This window comes from Macrotis lagotis, chromosome 2 (genome assembly GCF_037893015.1).
Source record: "Macrotis lagotis isolate mMagLag1 chromosome 2, bilby.v1.9.chrom.fasta, whole genome shotgun sequence".
In the NCBI taxonomy this organism is placed as follows: Eukaryota; Metazoa; Chordata; class Mammalia; order Peramelemorphia; family Peramelidae; genus Macrotis; species Macrotis lagotis.
In genome coordinates this window covers 191,475,277-191,493,916 of record NC_133659.1, presented here as the reverse complement: position 1 = coordinate 191,493,916, position 18,640 = coordinate 191,475,277, and the positions used below count along the sequence as shown (strand labels likewise).

General features: G+C 41.4%; 1 protein-coding gene across 1 annotated transcript; it reads right to left on the bottom strand.

Annotated features, from left to right (window-relative positions):
* Positions 1 to 1,223: 1,223 nt before the first annotated feature.
* LOC141513875 (T-box transcription factor TBX21-like) lies at positions 1,224 to 16,737 on the bottom strand. Its single transcript, XM_074224128.1, has 6 exons — positions 15,766 to 16,737; positions 10,437 to 10,591; positions 9,912 to 10,033; positions 4,830 to 4,988; positions 3,599 to 3,660; positions 1,224 to 3,327 (listed from the first exon to the last, which is right to left on the bottom strand). Exons 1-6 carry the CDS (start codon positions 16,344 to 16,346, stop codon positions 2,676 to 2,678), a joined length of 1,731 nt encoding a protein of 576 aa, XP_074080229.1. The 5' UTR covers positions 16,347 to 16,737; the 3' UTR covers positions 1,224 to 2,675.
* Positions 16,738 to 18,640: the final 1,903 nt, after the last annotated feature.

Here is an 18,640-nt window from a genome sequence, read left to right as displayed (position 1 = left end):
TTTTATTAATTTTTGCTTCTCTTCCTCTGAATTGTGCTTTATTTCTGGGTGTTTCTGTCCCAGATTAGTTACTCTCTCTTGTTTCCTTAGTGAAACTTGCCAGTCAGTATCTAGTTTTCCTGTTCTTCCAATTATTTCTGATTTTCAGCTCATAAGTTATTTCACAATTTTCCTTTCACTTGTAAACCATCCAAGAATAACTTGCTGTGGCTCTTTGCTTTGTTGGAAATCCCCAAGATCCTCTCATCAGGTGTTGATTCATTTTTCTGATATTTTTTATAAGACATCTAAACTCTTCTAGCTCATTTGGAGGTCATACTTCCTTGCTTTTAATATTTTCTCTATTAGTTTATCTGCTTATGTTCAAGTTCTTTAACTGAGTTATCTTCCTTCTGAGTCTTGTATTCCATTTTCCCCCAGTGGTTCACTATGTGACTGCTGTCTTTTTGATGATTTCTCTAGGGCTGAACCTCAAAGCAGTCTCAGCCTTTTCCCTCACTAAGCAAATTCACATTTCACTGTCTTAGGTCTCTGCTTCAAGTGATTTCTGAACCAGTAGAATTTGGCTTGATCCTGCATTCTTTCCTTCAGACCTAGTGAAGTACCATTAAAATCACATTCAAGTTGCCCTAATTGCCTTTGTTACTCAGTTGAGCTCTGTGACAGCCTATAACGCTGACAATACTGTTCTGACCAGGACAGGCTTCAACAATAGGAGGAATTAGGGGAAAGAGTTGAATACTATTGCAAGCCATGGGGTTAGCTTATATAACCTGCCTGAATGGTGAACAATGCAAGAGGTAGTGCTAGTTGAGAACTAAGGATCAAGGATTAGCCTTCTCTATGGTTATGTTTTTTGTTGGAATTTTTTTTTAACCTCAGTTGAGTACCAAGAGGTACCCTAGTCCATGAACAGAACCAAAATGGCTTCATCTCTTATAAATTCCTATCTTAGAATCTAAGAAAATTTCTAATCTTCCATCTAGTTCATTATGTGACCTGGAAGCCTCACTCCAGTTTTAGAAAATATGTGCTATATCCAGAGAAAGAATTGTGGTCTTTCAACAAAGAACAAAGATTATTAACTTTAAATTAGAAAAAACCATTATCTTATTATGTAATTTTGCTGTCTCATACTTTATTTTTCTTCCTTAAGAATATGATTTCTCTCTCATCACATTCAACTAAGATCAATGTATACCATGAAAACAATGCAAAGACTAACAAATGCCTTCTGTGGGGGCAAGGAAGCAAGAATGGGGGAAAAATTGTAAAACTCAAAATAAATAAAATCTTTCTAAAAAAAAGAAAATATATGATGACTATTTTTATACCATGATCCTCCTACCTCCTGAATCTCAGAGTCATGGGCAGGATAGGAGAAAAATTCAGGAACATCCCTCCTTTTAGCACTCCTGCTGCTTCTGAGATATAAAAGCAGCTCTGTTCTATATATAAGCCGTGGCATCCAGTTATTCAAGTATCATTACTAAACAATATAGACAAGAAAGAGAGCCCATGGTCAACCTGGTTCTCAGAAGTAAGACAGCTGATAATGCTTCCTCAAGAAAGAGCCGGGGGAAGGGGGGTGGCTAGGCGGCACAGTGGATAGAGTACTAGCCCTGGAGTCAAGAGTACCAGAGTTCAAATCCGGCATCATACACTTAATAATTACCTAGCTGTGTGGCCTTGGGCAAGCTACTTAACCCCACTACCTGGCAAAAAAGAGAGAGAGAGAGAGAGAGAGAGAGACAGACAGACAGACAGACAGGGACAGAGACAGGGACAGACAGTACCAAAGCTGGGAAGTCAAACACTTGATCCTTGCTCTGATGTATAAACATATCCTAAGGAGAATCATACATTTTTCTTTGGGCTTGTTTTCCTCATGAGACCTTAGAATTGATTACATTTTACTTTGGATGGTTAGTATCCTTCACCCATCTTATCCTCAATTCTTTTCACACCGAGACAGGTAGCATTTTCCAAGTTTATTTTAGAAGAAATAAACCAAAGATATTGATATCCTGTATCATGGACAATAAATAGTGTCAAAAAAACCCCACATATTTTTCTAAAATCTAAACGTGAAACCAACCTTGCCTCCACCCTCAATTCCAACTATTCCAGAATGCTCACCTCCCTAGAAAGGAAGACACCCAGACCTTATTTAAGGACACTGGAAATCTTTTCCTAAATCTGACCTCACATCCTTTTTTTTTTTTAAGGAAGAAGGTATTTTTTAAAGGTTAAATAAAAAAATGAGCTAGGCACCATAAGGAATAGGAGAAACTCATTTCTCTTCTTTCCCCCTCCCATCAGCACCCACACACAAAAACACATCAAAAATGAGCAGAATTCTTCTTTCATGTTCTCCAGTAAATACTTGGAAGCAGCACCAGGGAAAGATAGCTGTGATCAGGGAGGCTTATGAAGGGCACAGACACCATTCCTTCTATTGACTTTTGGGGAGCAGACAAGAGGATCAAGAGAAAACAAACTTCTAAGTCCTATTTTTGGGTATTCTCCCAAGCTAGGTATTCTGCTTTGGGGAGATACCACCAAGGATAGGTGGGGTCAGCTTGAAAGTGCCCATCCAACATCATGTCTATTTTTCTCAGCCTGAAGCACATCCCCACCTCTTGTTCCATCAAGAGCCAAAGGCACTGCTCCCCTCAGTTAAAAAAATATACTTGGTCTCCAAGTGGCTGCTCTTTCTTAAAAGGGGAATCCACAGAAGGGCCCTGGGCAGGTGAAGAGTCATCCTTGCCTGAATCATAAGGAGACACACGTCTCCTCTTAGAGTCACCTTCACCAAGTCCTGAGTCATTAGAATCTGACTTGGGAGTATTAGTCCAGATTTCCTCCTCAGGCCTCTTCTCTTCCTGGGCCCCAATAACAGGGTCCATGTGCATTGGGGGCACAGAGCGGAGCCAGCCCCCATTGTTGATTTTGGGATTATATGAGGGGGAAGTCGACCAGTCTCCTAGAGGGACCAGAGCATCCTGGCTGGAGTAGTAAGGCATGGTGGGTGGAGAAGTGGAGGGCAGAAGTCCAGGCTTCATACCATTCATGCCCAAGGGGAGGATCTTACTGCTACCGTAGGAAGGATCATAGGCATAGTCCAGTGGTGGCTGTGGGGCTTGTGTAAAGAGCCAAGAAGAAAGAGGTACTCCTCCATCCTTGGGTTGTCCTTGATGTGGTTCAGAGTAAAAGGGATTTGGTGATGGGTACTGACTTGGTAAGTATCGACTCCTAGCCAGCAGAGGATATCCAGAAACTGGTTCAGAGGAAGTGGTAGCACTGATATCCACAGAGATAGGAAACCTTGAGACAAATAAAGAGGAGGGGAATGTTGTAACTAAAGGATATCAAGTTACCCATAATTCTACCTCCCTCATCCCCAATTCAGAGTCCCAAGTCTGCTTCTTGTCTAACCAGTTTTCCCCTTCCCTATCACCAGCTCCAAAACATAAGACTCCTTGGATAAGGAAATAGAGAGGAGAGGACTGAGTGAGCACCATATATAATACTTGGGGACTGTTGGACGAAGAAGGGGAGACACAAAAAGGAGCTTTTGAGCCCCACCAGCACTTACGTATCCAAGCTTTCTCTAAAGCCTTTGGCAAAAGGATTATTGTCGATTTTTAGCTGTGTGATCTAGAGATAAAGGAAATGAAAGCCAATGAGTGCCAGGCATTCTCTCCTTTGGAAACTTAGAGCTATCCTCTGGGAAGATGAGATAGCTGGCCTTCATCTTTGCATTGGGTGACCTTGGGGAAGCCACCTCAGTTTCTTCATCTGTAAAGTGGGGGGAAGAGGAAGTGTGAAGGGAGAGAATATTTTAACTATTCCAAATTATCAACAAGGGTAGATAGAGCATCTTGCCATCTTCCATGATATTAGTTCCCCTTTGATTCCCACTAGGAACATTGTTACTCCCAAAGTAATTCTTACTATTTCTAGGGAGTTAAACCAATTGGTTTGGGGGCCTTCTCCCTGGGCATTAAGTTGATTTGTGAAGGAATTTAAAACCCACTTCAAGCCAAAACATCTGAGAAGTCCACTATTCAGCCCAGTTAACACCAGTGCCTATTACCCCTCAATTACTCACTTCCAGAATTTTGTCACATGCCCCATGGTAGAGTGAAGTCTATCATGTTCCTTTTCACCTTTCCCTGGGTCTACCCATTGGAAACAAAAATTAGTCTGGCCACTTTTACTGGAAAGAACATGATAATTTATTATTCTATGACTTCTCCATTCATAATATCTGTGACTGCCTAGACCAGAAATAATTAACCTGGATTTCAGGGTTTCCTTGAATTCAGATGGGGAAAACTTACAACTTAAATTTAATTTTTAAAAAAAGGGGGCGGCTAGGTGGCGCAGTGGATAAAGCATGGAGCCTGTAGTCAGGAGTACCTGGGTTCAAATCTGGTCTCAGACACTTAATAATTACCTAGCTGTGTGGCCTTGGGCAAGCCACTTAACCCCATTTGCCTTGCAAAAACCTAAAAAAACAAAAATAAAATAAAATAAAAACAAATCTTAGGCTACACCAGACTGGCAAGGCAGTGCATGAAATTAAAAAATTATTAGAACTCCTGTTCTAGAGCAAAACATCTCCTGATCCATTATTCCCTTTCATTTTTTGTTTTTCTCGTTAAGAGTGTAAGCTTATTCAGGGGCAGGAATTTTCTCACTTATGTCTCTGTAATCCTAGTTCCTGACATACAATCTACACCTTGTAAATGATTAACCAACTGATTCCCTCCCACCCCACCCCCATCAGTCTAGTCTTGATGTTCTGGCAACTTGTTCCTTACCTCAGAGTTCTGATATGCTGTCACAGCAATGAACTCTGTTTCTGGAAAAGTGAAGATATGAGTCAAGGAGGAGGGTCCTGGTGTCTCATGGTCTCCATCTCTTACCTCTTCAATGTGAAGCCTTGGCTGGTATTTGTGGAGGGACTGCAATACGATCATCTATAATGGAAGTCACAAGTAGTAAGGGAAGAAAAGCAGCCTTTCTTCCCCTCAACCTACCTCCACTTCCACCTATCTGGACTTTACCAATAGTGACTGGGAAGGTGAAAAGAATCTTATTTCATCTGAGATCTCTCTTTTCTCCAAGCTCCATTGAAAACAAGAGAATCCTTCTAGAAAGGAATTTCCTCCCACTCCATCACATGAAGCCAAGATAGTAGAATATGAAAAAGTAGTAGTACACCCCCAATTTCCCCCACTATTCCAACAATGAAAAACACCAAATCAAGTAATGAATGATGGGAAACTACAATGGGTTCTTTTCAACCCAAGTAACAAATTCAGCCTACAGGCAAGTAATCAGAGTAAGAATTGTGAAAGAGTAGTGACCAGAATAAGACTCAGGACCCAGAACTCTGATCTGGGGCATCCCAGAGCAATGTATTCAGTCCTTAACCCAGGCCCAGAGCTAGGACTTGAAGAACAGAGCCCTGAGCTAGGTCTGACACTGAGCAACTCTAAAAGTAATCAAGGACTCAACCCTAGGCCCAAAGCCAGGCCAACCACTAGAGACCAGAAAAGTATAGATTCAAGTCTAGTGGGGCAGGGTCTCTCAGAAATAATGTCAGGCTCAGACATGGGTCCAGACCAATAGCAAGGAATCTCCCAGAAGGACAGAGAATCTGAACTCAGCACCAAGAGCCCCCACTATGGGGTGATCCAGAGCAGATCAAGGACTCAGTCTTCCTCCCCCCCTCCCTATAAGAAAGAAAGCAGGGTCTCCCAGGGGTCATGGAATAATAGATTCAGCACAAAAAGAAATTCCAGATAGCTGAGCAATGTCAGATTACTCAGGAGACCACTGGAAGAATATTTAAGCAAAAAAGATAAAGAAGTCTTCATGATGCTAGAGATGTCCAAGACATGAATTCAGAAGAAGCAAAACCTCAAGGAAAAATGCAGCTTGCTCAACAAACCAAATTATGTATGTAAGAGTTTTTTTTAATGATTTCAATATGGTGTTATATATAAATGAGAACAGAGGAAAGAATTAGAAAAGAAATGAATGCAAACTCTGGCCAATGGACCGGTCCATTGACTTGGGGGGGGGGGGGGGAGAATATGGTCTGTGAGTTAAGAATAGGTTTTACATCTTTAAATGATTTTTAAAGTATTAAAAAGAGAATGTTTCATGACACATGAAAATTATATGAAATTCAAAGTGTAGTGTCCATAAATAGTCTTCTAAAACAGTTTCATTCATTTCTGTTTCATCCATGGGTGTTTTGCACTTCAAAGTTGAGAAGTTACAATGGAGACTGCATGTATCTTATTACTTTATCCCAATTGCTTGGAGGGAGACAAATAGAAGTGATGCAGTTATAGCTTGGAAGTAGTTAGATAAGAGTCCTGACCTTGGAATCAGGAGAGAGGGAAATAAAATCTACCCTCAGATACTTATTAACTGTGTGACCCTAGGCAAATCACTGTAATCCTGTTTGTCTCAGTTTCCTCATCTGTAAAATGAGTTGGAGAAGTGTCAAACCACTCCAGTATCTGTGCCAAGCAAACCCTAAATGGGGTCACAGAGAGTCAGACATGGCTGAAATGATAACAACAGCATATAGAATGCCATATAAATCTCTATACCATGACTTTTTTATTTTTAATAACCAATGCATACCCATCATGTTAAGAAGAAAAAAATGCACTTTAACAAAATGAGCTTTTAAAGAACAGTGGGTTGTGAGTTGTTTTATTATTAAATTAGATAGCAAAGCTTTGAGTTTATTATACCAGGACACTATAGTTGAATTAAAATATACTATGTTAAATTATAATATATATATATATATGGCCAGATCAAGCAATCGTCACAATATTAACAATTCACAGAAAAGCCATGGACAAAAAAATTAGAAAAACTTAAATAGAATCTCATTATAGTAGAATTTTTAAATAAAAAAATGAAAATGAAAATTAGGATGTAACTAGAGTCGAGTTTTTGATCCAATCATTTGTGACCCAACAAGGAAAGTTATTTACTAACAGTGAGTTATATTGTATCTAATTATAGCAAATTTGTATCTAAGTGTATCTAATTTGTCCATAAAATATAAAGGAGTCTTTTGTCTTAATTAAAATTATATGTTTGCACATTGATATCATTATTTGGCTGTACTTAGCTGTGTGAAAAGACCAGTTCAAAGATGAAATGTAAAAAATCTCATTATAGAACATTTTCAATCAGTTTCAATGATAGAGATCACTTTGAACCCCAAGAAAGCAAAATTTTATTCCCCTATTCTTGCGAGTAGACTTGAATTATAAAACATGTAATCAATTATTATTATTATTATTATTATTATTATTATATTTTAAATTTCATCAAAGGCAAGATTGAGGAAATGTGTTTTTTCATTGCCTAAAACATTTACAATCTGGTCTTTTAGCGCAAAAGTTTGCTTAATTCTACCATACAAAAGAGAACTGACAACTTGACAAAATCAGTACAAAAACTTAACCTTATTAACACCCTCTCTTAAAATTATAATGGACCAAATAAGTCAATGATTCCATAAAATAACAAGAACAACAAAGTAAAAAGTGTGGAGGAGATAGAAGAAAGCCTAAGGGCATATATATATATATATATATATATATATATATATATATATATATATATATATATAACTATTGACCTGAAAAAAATAAAGGAGAAATAATTTAAAAATCATTGAACTGCATGAAACCTTTGACCAATAAATAAATAGTTGGATAGATCAATTAATAAATGAATGAGGCTGGATATCATATTTCATTTCATTAAATTTTATTTTTTCAGTTCAAAATTTTATCCCCTCTCCCGCCTTCTCCCTGGCCACTGAGAAGGCAAGAAAAATAAAACCCATTACAATTATGTATAAATATGTTAAAAAAAACTTGCATTTTCATGTGTATCATATTTTCAAAAAACTCATGAAAAAAAATAATTACTGCCCAAATCCCTTAGTACCAGAGGACAAAGTGAAAATTTCTAGGAAGAGTCCACTGGTCAACTGGAAGAAATTAATAAATGAAAATTTCCAGGAACACAAGAGGAAAAGTACAGGGCCTTCAGGTCAAAGAAAAACTAGAATGCCAGAATGAATTTAAATATGAAGGAACCATGGTTAGGTCACACAGGATTTAGTAGTTACCACTATTATAAAGCAACTAAAAGTAATGAATGTCATATTCCAGAAAAATATAGATGATATGCTTCAATCTGCATTGTGAATCCATCCTTTCATGATGAGTCCATCCTATATTTCATGATGAGTCCTTTGGAATCATGGTTGGGTCATTTTTGTTGATCAGAGTTTCTAGGTTGTTCAAAGCTGATTATTTTTACATGAATTGCTGTTACTGTATAAATTTTTCTTTTCATTTTGCTCACTTCTTTTTGCATCAGTTCATGTAAATTCTCCTAGATTTTTTCCTTATCAATCTGGTAACTTGTTTAGTCATTTCCCAATTGATGGGCATCCCCTTAGTTTTTATTTCTTTACTACCACAAATAGAGCAGCTACAAATATTTTTCTCCTTTCCTCTTTATTAGATCTCTATGGAAAATAGACCTAGTAGTGGTTATTTCAGAGACAAAAGGCTATATACAGTTTAATAGTGTTAAGAGCATAACTTCAAATTGGTTTCCCAAATGATTAGACTAGCTTGAAACTCCACCAGCAGTACATCAGGATGCCTATCTTCTCCCTCTAGTAATTGTCATTTTCCTCTTTTTTTGTCATCTTAGCCAATCTTATATGTGCATGGTGCTATCACAAAGTTGTGATTTGGAGAGTATTTTTCTATGATTATTGGTAATTTTTATTTCCTCTGAAAACCAGCTATTCATATCCTTTGGTCATTTATCTATTGGGAAAGTGCTCTTATTCTTGTAAATTTGACTCAGTTCTTTATAAGTTTTAGAAATGAGATCTTTATCAGAAACTTGCTGAAAAAGGTTTTTCCCCCTCTAGTTTCCTGCTTTTCTTCCCCTTTTAGCCACATTAGTTTTGTTTGTGAAAATTTGAAAAAAATTATATAACTGAAATTATCCACTTTGTTTTCTGTGAATTTCTCAATCTTTTATTTGGTCTAGAACTCTTATCTTCTCCATAGATCTTTTAACTTTGTGTATCATATTTAAAAAAAAATCATGAAAAAAATAATCGCTGCTCAAATTCCTTAGTACCAGAGGGTAAAGTGAAAATTTCTAGAAAGAGTCCACTGGTCAACTGAAAGAAATTTTAAAATGAAAATTCCCAGGAACACAAGAGGAAAAGTACAGGGCCTTCAAGTCAAAGAAAAATGACTGTAAGTTCCCAGAATGAATTTCAATATGAAAGAACCATGGTTAGGTCACACAAGATTTAGTAGCTACCACTATTATAAAGGAACTAACAGTAATGAATATCATATTCCAGAAATAAAAAAAAACAAGGCTTTCAACCAAGAATAAGCTTAACCAGCAGAACTTAGCATAATTCTATTGGAGGTGGAGGTGGAGGTAAAGGTGAAGGTGGGGATAGCAGCAGACCTTTAAATGAAACAGACTAGATAACTTTCAAGAATTCCTGATGGGGGGAAAAAAACAGGAGCTGAGTAAAAACTTTAAAACATAATCAAGGAAATATCAAGAGAAACACAAAAAAGGTAACTACATACAGGTAACCATAAAAGACTTTATAATGTTTTAAATGAAATTATTTTTAAAATAAGAAACTAGGAAACTTCATATTTTCTCAATAACCTGTGCTAAAATCTCACTGCCCATTCTTCTACTACCAAAAAGTTCTTTAAGTCTAGCTTCAATCTCCTTTCCTCTTGTTTGTCCTCATGGACTTGGAAGGAATTGAGTGAAGACAATGGGAATCTTACCTGGGTCACATTATTGGAGGCTCCTTTATTGTTGGTCAGCTTGAGTTTTCCAAATGATATTTCTTGCCGCATCCAGTGGGCCCCTGTGTTGGGTGAGTCTGGGTGTATATATAGCCTATTTCCTGTAAAAAAGAGATTCTATTGGTGTGTTATACTCCTTATGGGTAGGATCTTGAAAATTCCTGACACTAAAGAGATACAATAAGGGATGTAGGGATAGAAAGGGGTGTGGTTTCTATGAGGCTGGGCTACAGGATCATTTGACATTGGGATAAAAAAATGTAGACAGCCTAGGAAGAGAAAGGTGTGGAACTTGATAAAATAAAAAAAAAAGGCAGGATGAGAAGAGTGGAATGAATGGAAAAGATTAGTGGGAGGGGAGGAGGACTGGGAAGCAGGGACCGGGAAGGATAAATAATGAAGGCTTGGATGGGTGAGACAAAGCCATGTCTGCCACCAGAGGGCGCCCCAACCTCAGAGACAAGGTTGAACACATTCCACTGGTAGATCCCATCCCAGTCCTACCTGGCATGTTGTTCTCAGCCTTTCCACACTGAACCCACTTGCCATTCTGATAACGCCAGTGATGTTGATCAACCAGCACCACTTCCACAAACACTCGGTAATGGGCAACAGGGTCCATCCCATGGATCGTGTAAGCCAGGAAAGGGAACATCCGTCTGTGAAAAGATATCTTTTGTATTCAACTTATATCCCTCCAGACTTTAAAAAGTCTCTACTAGCTGGGCAGGGCTCTGCCCTAGGTTTAAATTTTTTTTTTAATTCTTTATTTCTCGTGGATTTACAAAATTTAATAAATGTTCATTGATTGATGGATTAATCTTCCCTTGGTAGAAGTGTAAAATTTCCATTTTGACATGGTCTAATTTTTTCCATAGAATAAAAAAGTTTTATTAAGAACTTCTTTGTGTGCTAAGAATTGTGAAAGTGATGGGTAAACAAATATAGATCCATACAAACCTTCTCTTTAGCTTTATTTATCACTGAAGGAGTGGAAACTTAAAATTTAGTTTCTATCTCACCATTTTCCAAGGGCTACCATAATAAATTTCTCACTGGACAGCTCATTCTGATCACCTCAGTAGGGGTTTTTCCCAAAAGATGGGGTATATCATAAAGCTCCTTTACCCAGCAGCCTCCATCAAGTCCCAGAAGGTGGTAACTAAAGACCAGCTTCTTTCTCAGACTTGGAAACCTAAGCCTCATCACAACCAGTCACTAATCTCCCATCCTACCATTCCCCTTCTTTTCCATATACTATGGAGCTGTGACCAAAGGGTCTGGACCCTGACACATGTGTTGTGTGTTGATCCTATCTCCTGCCCCCACCTCCCCACACATACACACAAACACACACACACATGCAGCAAAAGAGAAACTAAAGATGAGCTGGGCAAGTGCAGGAAGCTTCTTTTCCGCTTGCCCCAGGTTTCAAAGGCTCCATTAGGCAGAACCCCTTCTACCCTCACCCTCTAAGCCTGGCCCTGGTGTGGAACTCGAGGACTAAGGAGAAGTAAAGGTGTTATTTCAGCAAGGAGGGAGAGAGTAGATGGCAGGTGAGAAATGGTATTCTATTAACCCTTACTATGGGAAGAAACTAATCCTTTAACCCTCAACATTGGCATAGAACCCATGACAGATTCTTCAAGTCAATCACACGATACAGAGCCATTAGGAAAACAAATAAGAAAATATCTTCATTGTACTGCCATCTCCCATTAGCGACACTGCCAGGCTTAAAACATCTTTCACTTCCCTCCCCCTCTTTCTCCATTCATTAGGCTCTTAGGTTAATGGATCCCTGAGTCTGATGATCTGGGGCTCTGATCTATGAAAGCCTGATCCAGGGGTTCCCCCTCTTCAACACCTCCAGGCCCCAGAGACACAGAGGATGAGGAACAATTAGGAAAGGGATTTGATGGGAATCAGGAATGCAATTTCCAAAGGGAGAGGGTGTCCAGAGATGCCTGCTGGAGCTTAGATGTTAGAGGCCAGAGAATTCTCTCATTCAGGGATTGTATCTAGGAGGATCAATGGACGTTTCAACGTTTCAATCGTTTCAATCGCATCTCTATCATCAGCTCCCTGGTGAAAGACAGATCATTTGCTCAATCTCTCAGGCTTCTGTTAACAGTTTCCCAAATGAACCTCACTTCTAAATAGAGTAGTGAGTATTTCTCCATCTCCAAGAGAAACATTTAAAAATGACCTGGGAGGAATAGGGAAAAATGAGAATGGAATGGACAATAAGAAATGTCTGTTTTGCTTTGGATTCCCAACAGCCATCACCATCTGAGATCCACAAATAGTCTCTAATTGCTACCCTGATTGTTACAGAACACTCACTGAGGAAGAAAGAAGCAATAGGCTTCAGCTTTGGGGATTCCTCAAAGTGAGGGAAAACTCACTACACAATTTCTGCCATCTTTCATTTCTTGAAGCCAAAATTTCCTCATCTTTCAGATAAGAGACTTGGCTAGTTGGTCTCAGAGAGGCACCCTTACAGCTCTAAGTAATTTAACCCATCAAAGTTTAGAAACTTTGGGCATGTGAATCTTTGCTCGTACCCTTCATCTTCCTAGACCATAATTAGATAAACAGTTCCTGATCAATGCAAAGCACTGAAAGAATCACAAAGATCAGACTAGGGAAATGGGGCCCAACAACTGTGATCAGGCTTTTTCTCTGTGTGTATGGAGCTATAACTGGAAGAGGAGTGGCTGTCAGAGAATAGTAGGGAATCTCCCAGGAATATAAGGTTGTGTGTCTCATCAAATGTTGATTTCTATGTCTTTCTCACACACACACACACACACACACACACACACACACACACACACAGAGAGAGAGAGAGAGAGAGAGAGAGATACCCTCAGACAAATGCATTTATGCCACTGCTGTCCCCAATTTTAGTCATTATTATGACCTGGCAGATTGGAGCTACCAGTCCTGATTCTACCCCAACCTTCTTTACTATACAGTTTTTCCTTTTAGAAATGGAGGTAACAAAGACTCTGATGATTTTCTGCCTCCCTTAGCAGCACAGTTCCTTCTCTTCTCTACTCAATAACAAACCCTGATGGATGGGGTGGGAGTGATGGAGCCATGCAATTAGATTTCAGAACTAGAAAGGACCTTAAAGATGATGACATAGTTTAATCTCCTTATTTGCAGATGAGGAATAAAAGGCCTAGCGACTATGACTTGTCCAAAGTCATATAGGTAATGTCATAGAGGAGCAAATTTAATTTATATCTATGTTCTTTCCACTAAAATGAGAAAATTGTGCTGAAGTAATGAACACACAGAGACATGCGAAAAATATGTGCAGAATCAAACATACATCCTAAAATCTGTTTGAAACATTTTCATCCTACAGGAACAAACCATCCAGATTACCCAATGTTTTCAGGAGACAGGACTTTAGAAATCATTTAGTTTAATTTTCCCAGACAAAATACATTCCAAAGGTAGAGAGTTACACGTCCAAAGACATGTCTAAAGGCAAAACCATGATCTTTCCCACTTCCTAACAGAGGCAGCCCTAGCCCCAGTCAGAATCATCCTCTTCCCAAAGCTTGAATACCCTCCTCTGCCCATAGACCTAATCTCATGCTGGCCATCCAGACTGAAAAATGGGGCAGGGAGGTGAGCAAGATTTGAGGGTGAAGCCCCATAGAATGGAGGAATAAAAGAATAGGATCAACTTCAAGATAGAAGAGACTTTTTAAAATGAAAGAATACGTTATATTGGCTGGTGACTTTGGAGGAATCTGTGCTGAGGGGTTTGCAGAGATAGAATGATAGGAATGAGTATGTCATGGGAATACCCCTGAGACATTGGACACAGCCTATTAAAGGATATGACAGAAAAAGATCTGGGCTCTGATGCTTTGCCATCAACCATTATTTGAGTTTATAATGCACTTCACAGTTTACAAGTCTAGTTCCTCACTAAGACTACATAGCATCATCTCCATAAGTCAGTCAATCATTAGACATTTAACAAGTTCCCAAGGGATGCAGAGAAAGGTCAAAACAGCCCTTATCCTCAAGGTGCTTACATTTTAAGGGAGGAGAAAACTGGTAAATAACTAGGTACATACAAGATCCACAAAGAGCAGTTGGAAGATAACCTTAGAAAATTTTTTATAGATGAAGAAACTGACTTCTAGTATATCAAGAGGACCACATAGTCTGCAACATATCTTTCAGCTATATCATAGTCTTTCCCCAATCGAGCAGGTTATATCATTCATCTGAACCCCAACTTCTTAATTTATAAAATGAAGGAGTTGACCTATACAGGATATAGGAATTCAGAATTCTGTTCCAATCTCCTTATTTTACAGATAAGGAAACTGAGGCCCAGATGATTGCCCAAAATCAAAAGAGATAGGAAAAGACTTAGGACTCAAACCCAGGTCCTCTTGACTCCAAATTTTGATAGTCATCTTTCAACCCCATCTACCATTTGATCATAACAAGGATATAAACTCCTTTTGAGCAGATACTATCTTGACATTTTCTATATGTATCATCACCAACCCTATCAGCACAGTGCTTCCAATCTAGGAAGCATTTATTAAATGGTCAGTCTTACTAGAAAGGGAAGACAAATTTCGATTTTTTTCAAACCGTGCCCCACCCTACCCTCAAAGACCTGAATGGAATCAAGTTTCATGCCTAATGAAAAGAATCGAACTGAACAGTAAAGGCCTCAATAATAAACAATTGGATGAATCTCATTACATCTAATATGAATTCCTTTCCCAAAGGGAAAAGCCCAACTGTCACCTGTACAACGGTTCAAACAGCAATTGCCACAAAATTATGATAAACAATTGCTTATTAAACGATCATCAGGAGATTACAAGTTTCTCTTTCTTCCCCCACATTAGAGGCCTTTATGCGGAAGCAGCATCCTCTCGCCCCAAACACTGCCCCGTTCCACTCCCTCAGCCCCTCAACCGACAGAATCCACTCATTCCTTGGTTCTCTCCAAGCGGGGAGGAGGGGGGAAAAAAGGATTATTAATACCATTTCAACAGCTTAACCCTTGGGGAGGCGAAAGCTGAATTCCAGAAGTGGGTCCACTTCCACTACCAGCCCTTACCCATTCGGGTTGAAGGACATCACTGTCCCCCTTCCCATCACCTGTGCCCCCTCCCCCCTCACCATACACAGAGATTCACAGACATATGATCTCAAAGCAAGGACCGGAAAGGAAACTTGGAGAGGGCATCTGTGTTACCGAATCCAGGCCCGCATCAAAACTGGCTACTGCACAAGAGTCGCTGAAGGACAGAGGGAGGGAGGAGCGACAAGGAAAGGGTCAGAGCACCCTCGGCCCCCAGCCTGCCTTCTCCAATCACCTCCCCCCCATCACGTCTACCCTTGCCTGCATTTTACCAGTAAGTACGTACAGTGGAACCTCAGTCACTTCCTCAAATCTTCCACCCTCATTACAAAAAAAGGGAGTCGAGGCAGAGAATACCCCCGGCTCTATTGCGGGCTTCATTCCTTCCATTTCTACGTAACACTCCCTTTGCTCTCTGAGCCCCCCATTCCCCTTCAATGACATCTATTCTTCGGAATCTCCCTGAGCTACTAAGGGAGGGGGAAGCGGGGAGGCAGAGATCTGGAGCCCGAGAGGTCTTCCCTCTGGGGAGCCAATACACCCCCCCGAAACATGGCGCGCTAAAGAGGAGACTCCAGGTGTTTTATCGAAAAGCTCAGGGGAATCTGAGCCGCGCTTGAGAAAGGGAGATGCGGCGGGGCTCGGTCCCCTAACAGGACCCCCGCGCATTCGGTCCCGCAGCCGCTCACTTACCGGCCCTGCTTGGTAATGATCATTTCGGTCTGCTGACGGTAAAACTTGAGCCACAGGGAATGGTTACCCAGGACCACCTTCAGTTTCCCGGAGAAAGCGGTCCCGCTGCAGGGGTCCCTGGCGCGGATGCCCAGATTCGCCTCGGGGCTGGGGAAGAACTGGCTGCTCCGGGGATAAATCCCACCCACGGCCCCAGCAGGGCCGGAGTAGCCGTCGACCGGCTGGAAGCCTTCGCCCCCCGAGGTGAGCGCGTAGGGCTCCGGGCTTCCTGCGTAGCCCGCCGGCTGGGGCTGCGGCCGGGCGGGGAAAGAGTAAGGGGAGAGGAAGCGGCCCGGACCGGGAGCTGGCTGCACGCCCACAGGCACCATAGCCGCTCCCGGATAGGGGACACCGGTGGCCCCGTCGCAGCTGCCTCTGCAGTCGCGGTCAGCTACTCCAGTGTCCAGGGGGGCCCGAGGCTCGGGCTGGTAAAAGTAGCGGCCCTGCACCTCGCTCACCCCAACTCGACCGTCTTCGTCCCCAGGCATGGCAGGGTCCGTGCCCATCAGCATGACTTCAGAGCGGGTCTTCTGGACGCCCATCCGGGGTCGGGGGTGGGCAGCAGGGGGAGTGGGAGAGCCCTGGCAGTTTCCTGCCGCCGCTCTGTTGGTCGAGACCCTTGCCGGCCAGAGGCTGGAGCCTTAGATGACGGATCGACGGTCGAAACGGACCCCTTTCCCATACGTTGTTGGGGAGGGAAGGTAGGGCTGCGCTGCTGTCTCTAATACTGCCCCCCCACTGGGTCAGAGTGTCAGAGTCCTCGGGGCTGTGAGCAGTAAAAGGACTGGGCCCAAAGAGGGGGTGGCTGGAACTTCGGGGTTCCTCCACCCCCGGGTTAGCAGAGGCAACGCCGCTCCCACCGCACCTTATAACTCGCTCCCCAGACTAGCTCGCTTTCACCCCCTAGGGCTCCCGGCTTGCCTCATTTTAAACCCGCACCTCTCCGCCCCCCACCCACACAAAAAGCCCCGCCTCTAACCTCGCCCCCTTAAACCCAAGACAGTCAAAAAACCAAAAAACGCTTAGCAGATGGACAGACGGACTTGTTGCCCGCCGCCGCCTTCTCCCCTGTCATCTCTCTCTCTTGCCGAACTCCCTCCTATCCAGGTATTCCTCCAAAGAACGGAACCTCTCAACTGCTAAGCTCTCCGGCCTCGAAAGCCTCGTGGACTGTAATTCTCAGGACACCTGGGACACCTAGAGGAGAAGGGGGGAGGGCAGGAACAGTTCGGCCGTGGGAAGGAGGGAGATGCTTTCGTGGGTAACAAAGCCCCGCTGCCTCGTCTCCCTGTCTTGCCAGCTAGCTCTGACTCTGCTTCAAACTTCGAAAATCAAGGAATTCTTAAAAGGGGGAGGGAGCTCTTTTCGAGTTAGGGGGTCAGAAGAGAGACTGGGCATCGGGAAGGGAAATACAGCAGTATTAGGAGCCTAAGAAATGAATACATAGCGATGGCGATGATGATGATAATAATGATAATGATAATAATAAGTGACGTTTGGTTAGCTCTTTGTGACAGGAAGCGTGGCGGGTATAGTGGCTACAGAGCTCTTATTTCAGAGCCTCAAAGCCAGATATGGGTTCAGGTCCTGCCTCTGACACACACAGGTTGTAAACTTCTGGGCAAATTCCTTTAATCTCTCAGTGTTCTAGATCACGCTCTAAAAATGGATGTTTACTTTGTTGTTTATAATTATTTTAATTTGATAACCGCAATTCGATATAATTGGTTTCCTTGGTAATCCTATATATACATTTTAAAAAATTCCTATCCTATTCTAATTCCTATTCTAATCTTTTGCACCTTCCTGTTTCTATCCAATAAAGATGAGAATTAAAAGTATTATCCCAAAGAGATAACAAGATTTTAGCTAGTAACTGACTGGAATCAGGACTCAGATCGAGGACTCCAAATCGCATTGTTCTATTCCCCTACCTCTAGGAGAAAGGGACTAGTACCTGGTTTCTTCTCTTAGGTCTCACTTCCAGAATCTGGTGATCTAGAAAGTTGTCAGTGTTGCCTAGGGTCTCTTCTATAAAGGTTTCTCCATGGTCCCAGTTCCCTCTGGAGAGGAACTTTCTCTGTTTAAATTCCTCTCCCTGAGAGTTTCTTTATTTTAATTCAGTCCTGTCTGACTTTGGTGGACCACACTGTACATGGAGTTTTGGGTTGCTTTTTTGTTTTTTGCTTTGCTTTGGTTTGGTTTTATGAGGCAATGAGGTTAAGATGTCCAAGATCACACAGCAGTAAGTATTGTCTGAGGTTTTATTTGAACTCAGGTTTTCCTGAGTCCAGGACCTATCCTCTATCCACTGCACAGCCTAGCTGCCCCTCAATGGGCTGGGTTTGGGGGTGTTTTTTTGGCAAAGATATTGGAGTGGTTTGATAGTAACTTCTTTTTGTTGTTGCTTTTTTTTTGCAAGGCAATGGGGTTAGGTGACTTGCCTAAGGTCACACAGCTAGGTAATTATTAAGTGTCTGAGGCAAAATTTGAACTCAGGTCCTCCTGACTCCAGGATTGGTGCTCTATCCACTGTGCCACCTAGCTGCCCCATGGCATTTCCTTCTTCAGATGACTGAGACAGAGGAATCCTATAATTCACTAGCTTATAACCTCTGATATTCTTCCAAAGCAAATCTTTCAATATAAGCTTGAAACTGGAGAGTTAATCCAAATTTACCTTAATCTCCCCACTTCCATTCTCCTCCAAGGTTCTTTCTTTCCAGGTGGAATGGGGAGAGTCTTGGAAGACTAACTCAGGCAGGGTGTGGGGGGGGATACTGAAAATTATGAGGAAGACATGGTTGAGACTGAATGAATCCAGTGTGTTGGATGA

What these genes read in the sequence shown, in the direction of transcription:
- LOC141513875 (XM_074224128.1), bottom strand. Translation starts at nt 16,346, where the DNA reads ATGGGCGTCCAGAAGACCCGCTCTGAAGTCATGCTGATGGGCACGGAC. An exon ending in CAGCATATCAGAACTCTGAG is followed by an intron (nt 3,661 to 4,829) that starts GTAAGGAACAAG and finishes CTTTATCTCTAG; the next exon opens with ATCACACAGCTAAAAATCGA. An exon ending in TTTAGAGAAAGCTTGGATAC is followed by an intron (nt 3,328 to 3,598) that starts GTAAGTGCTGGT and finishes ATTTGTCTCAAG; the next exon opens with GTTTCCTATCTCTGTGGATA.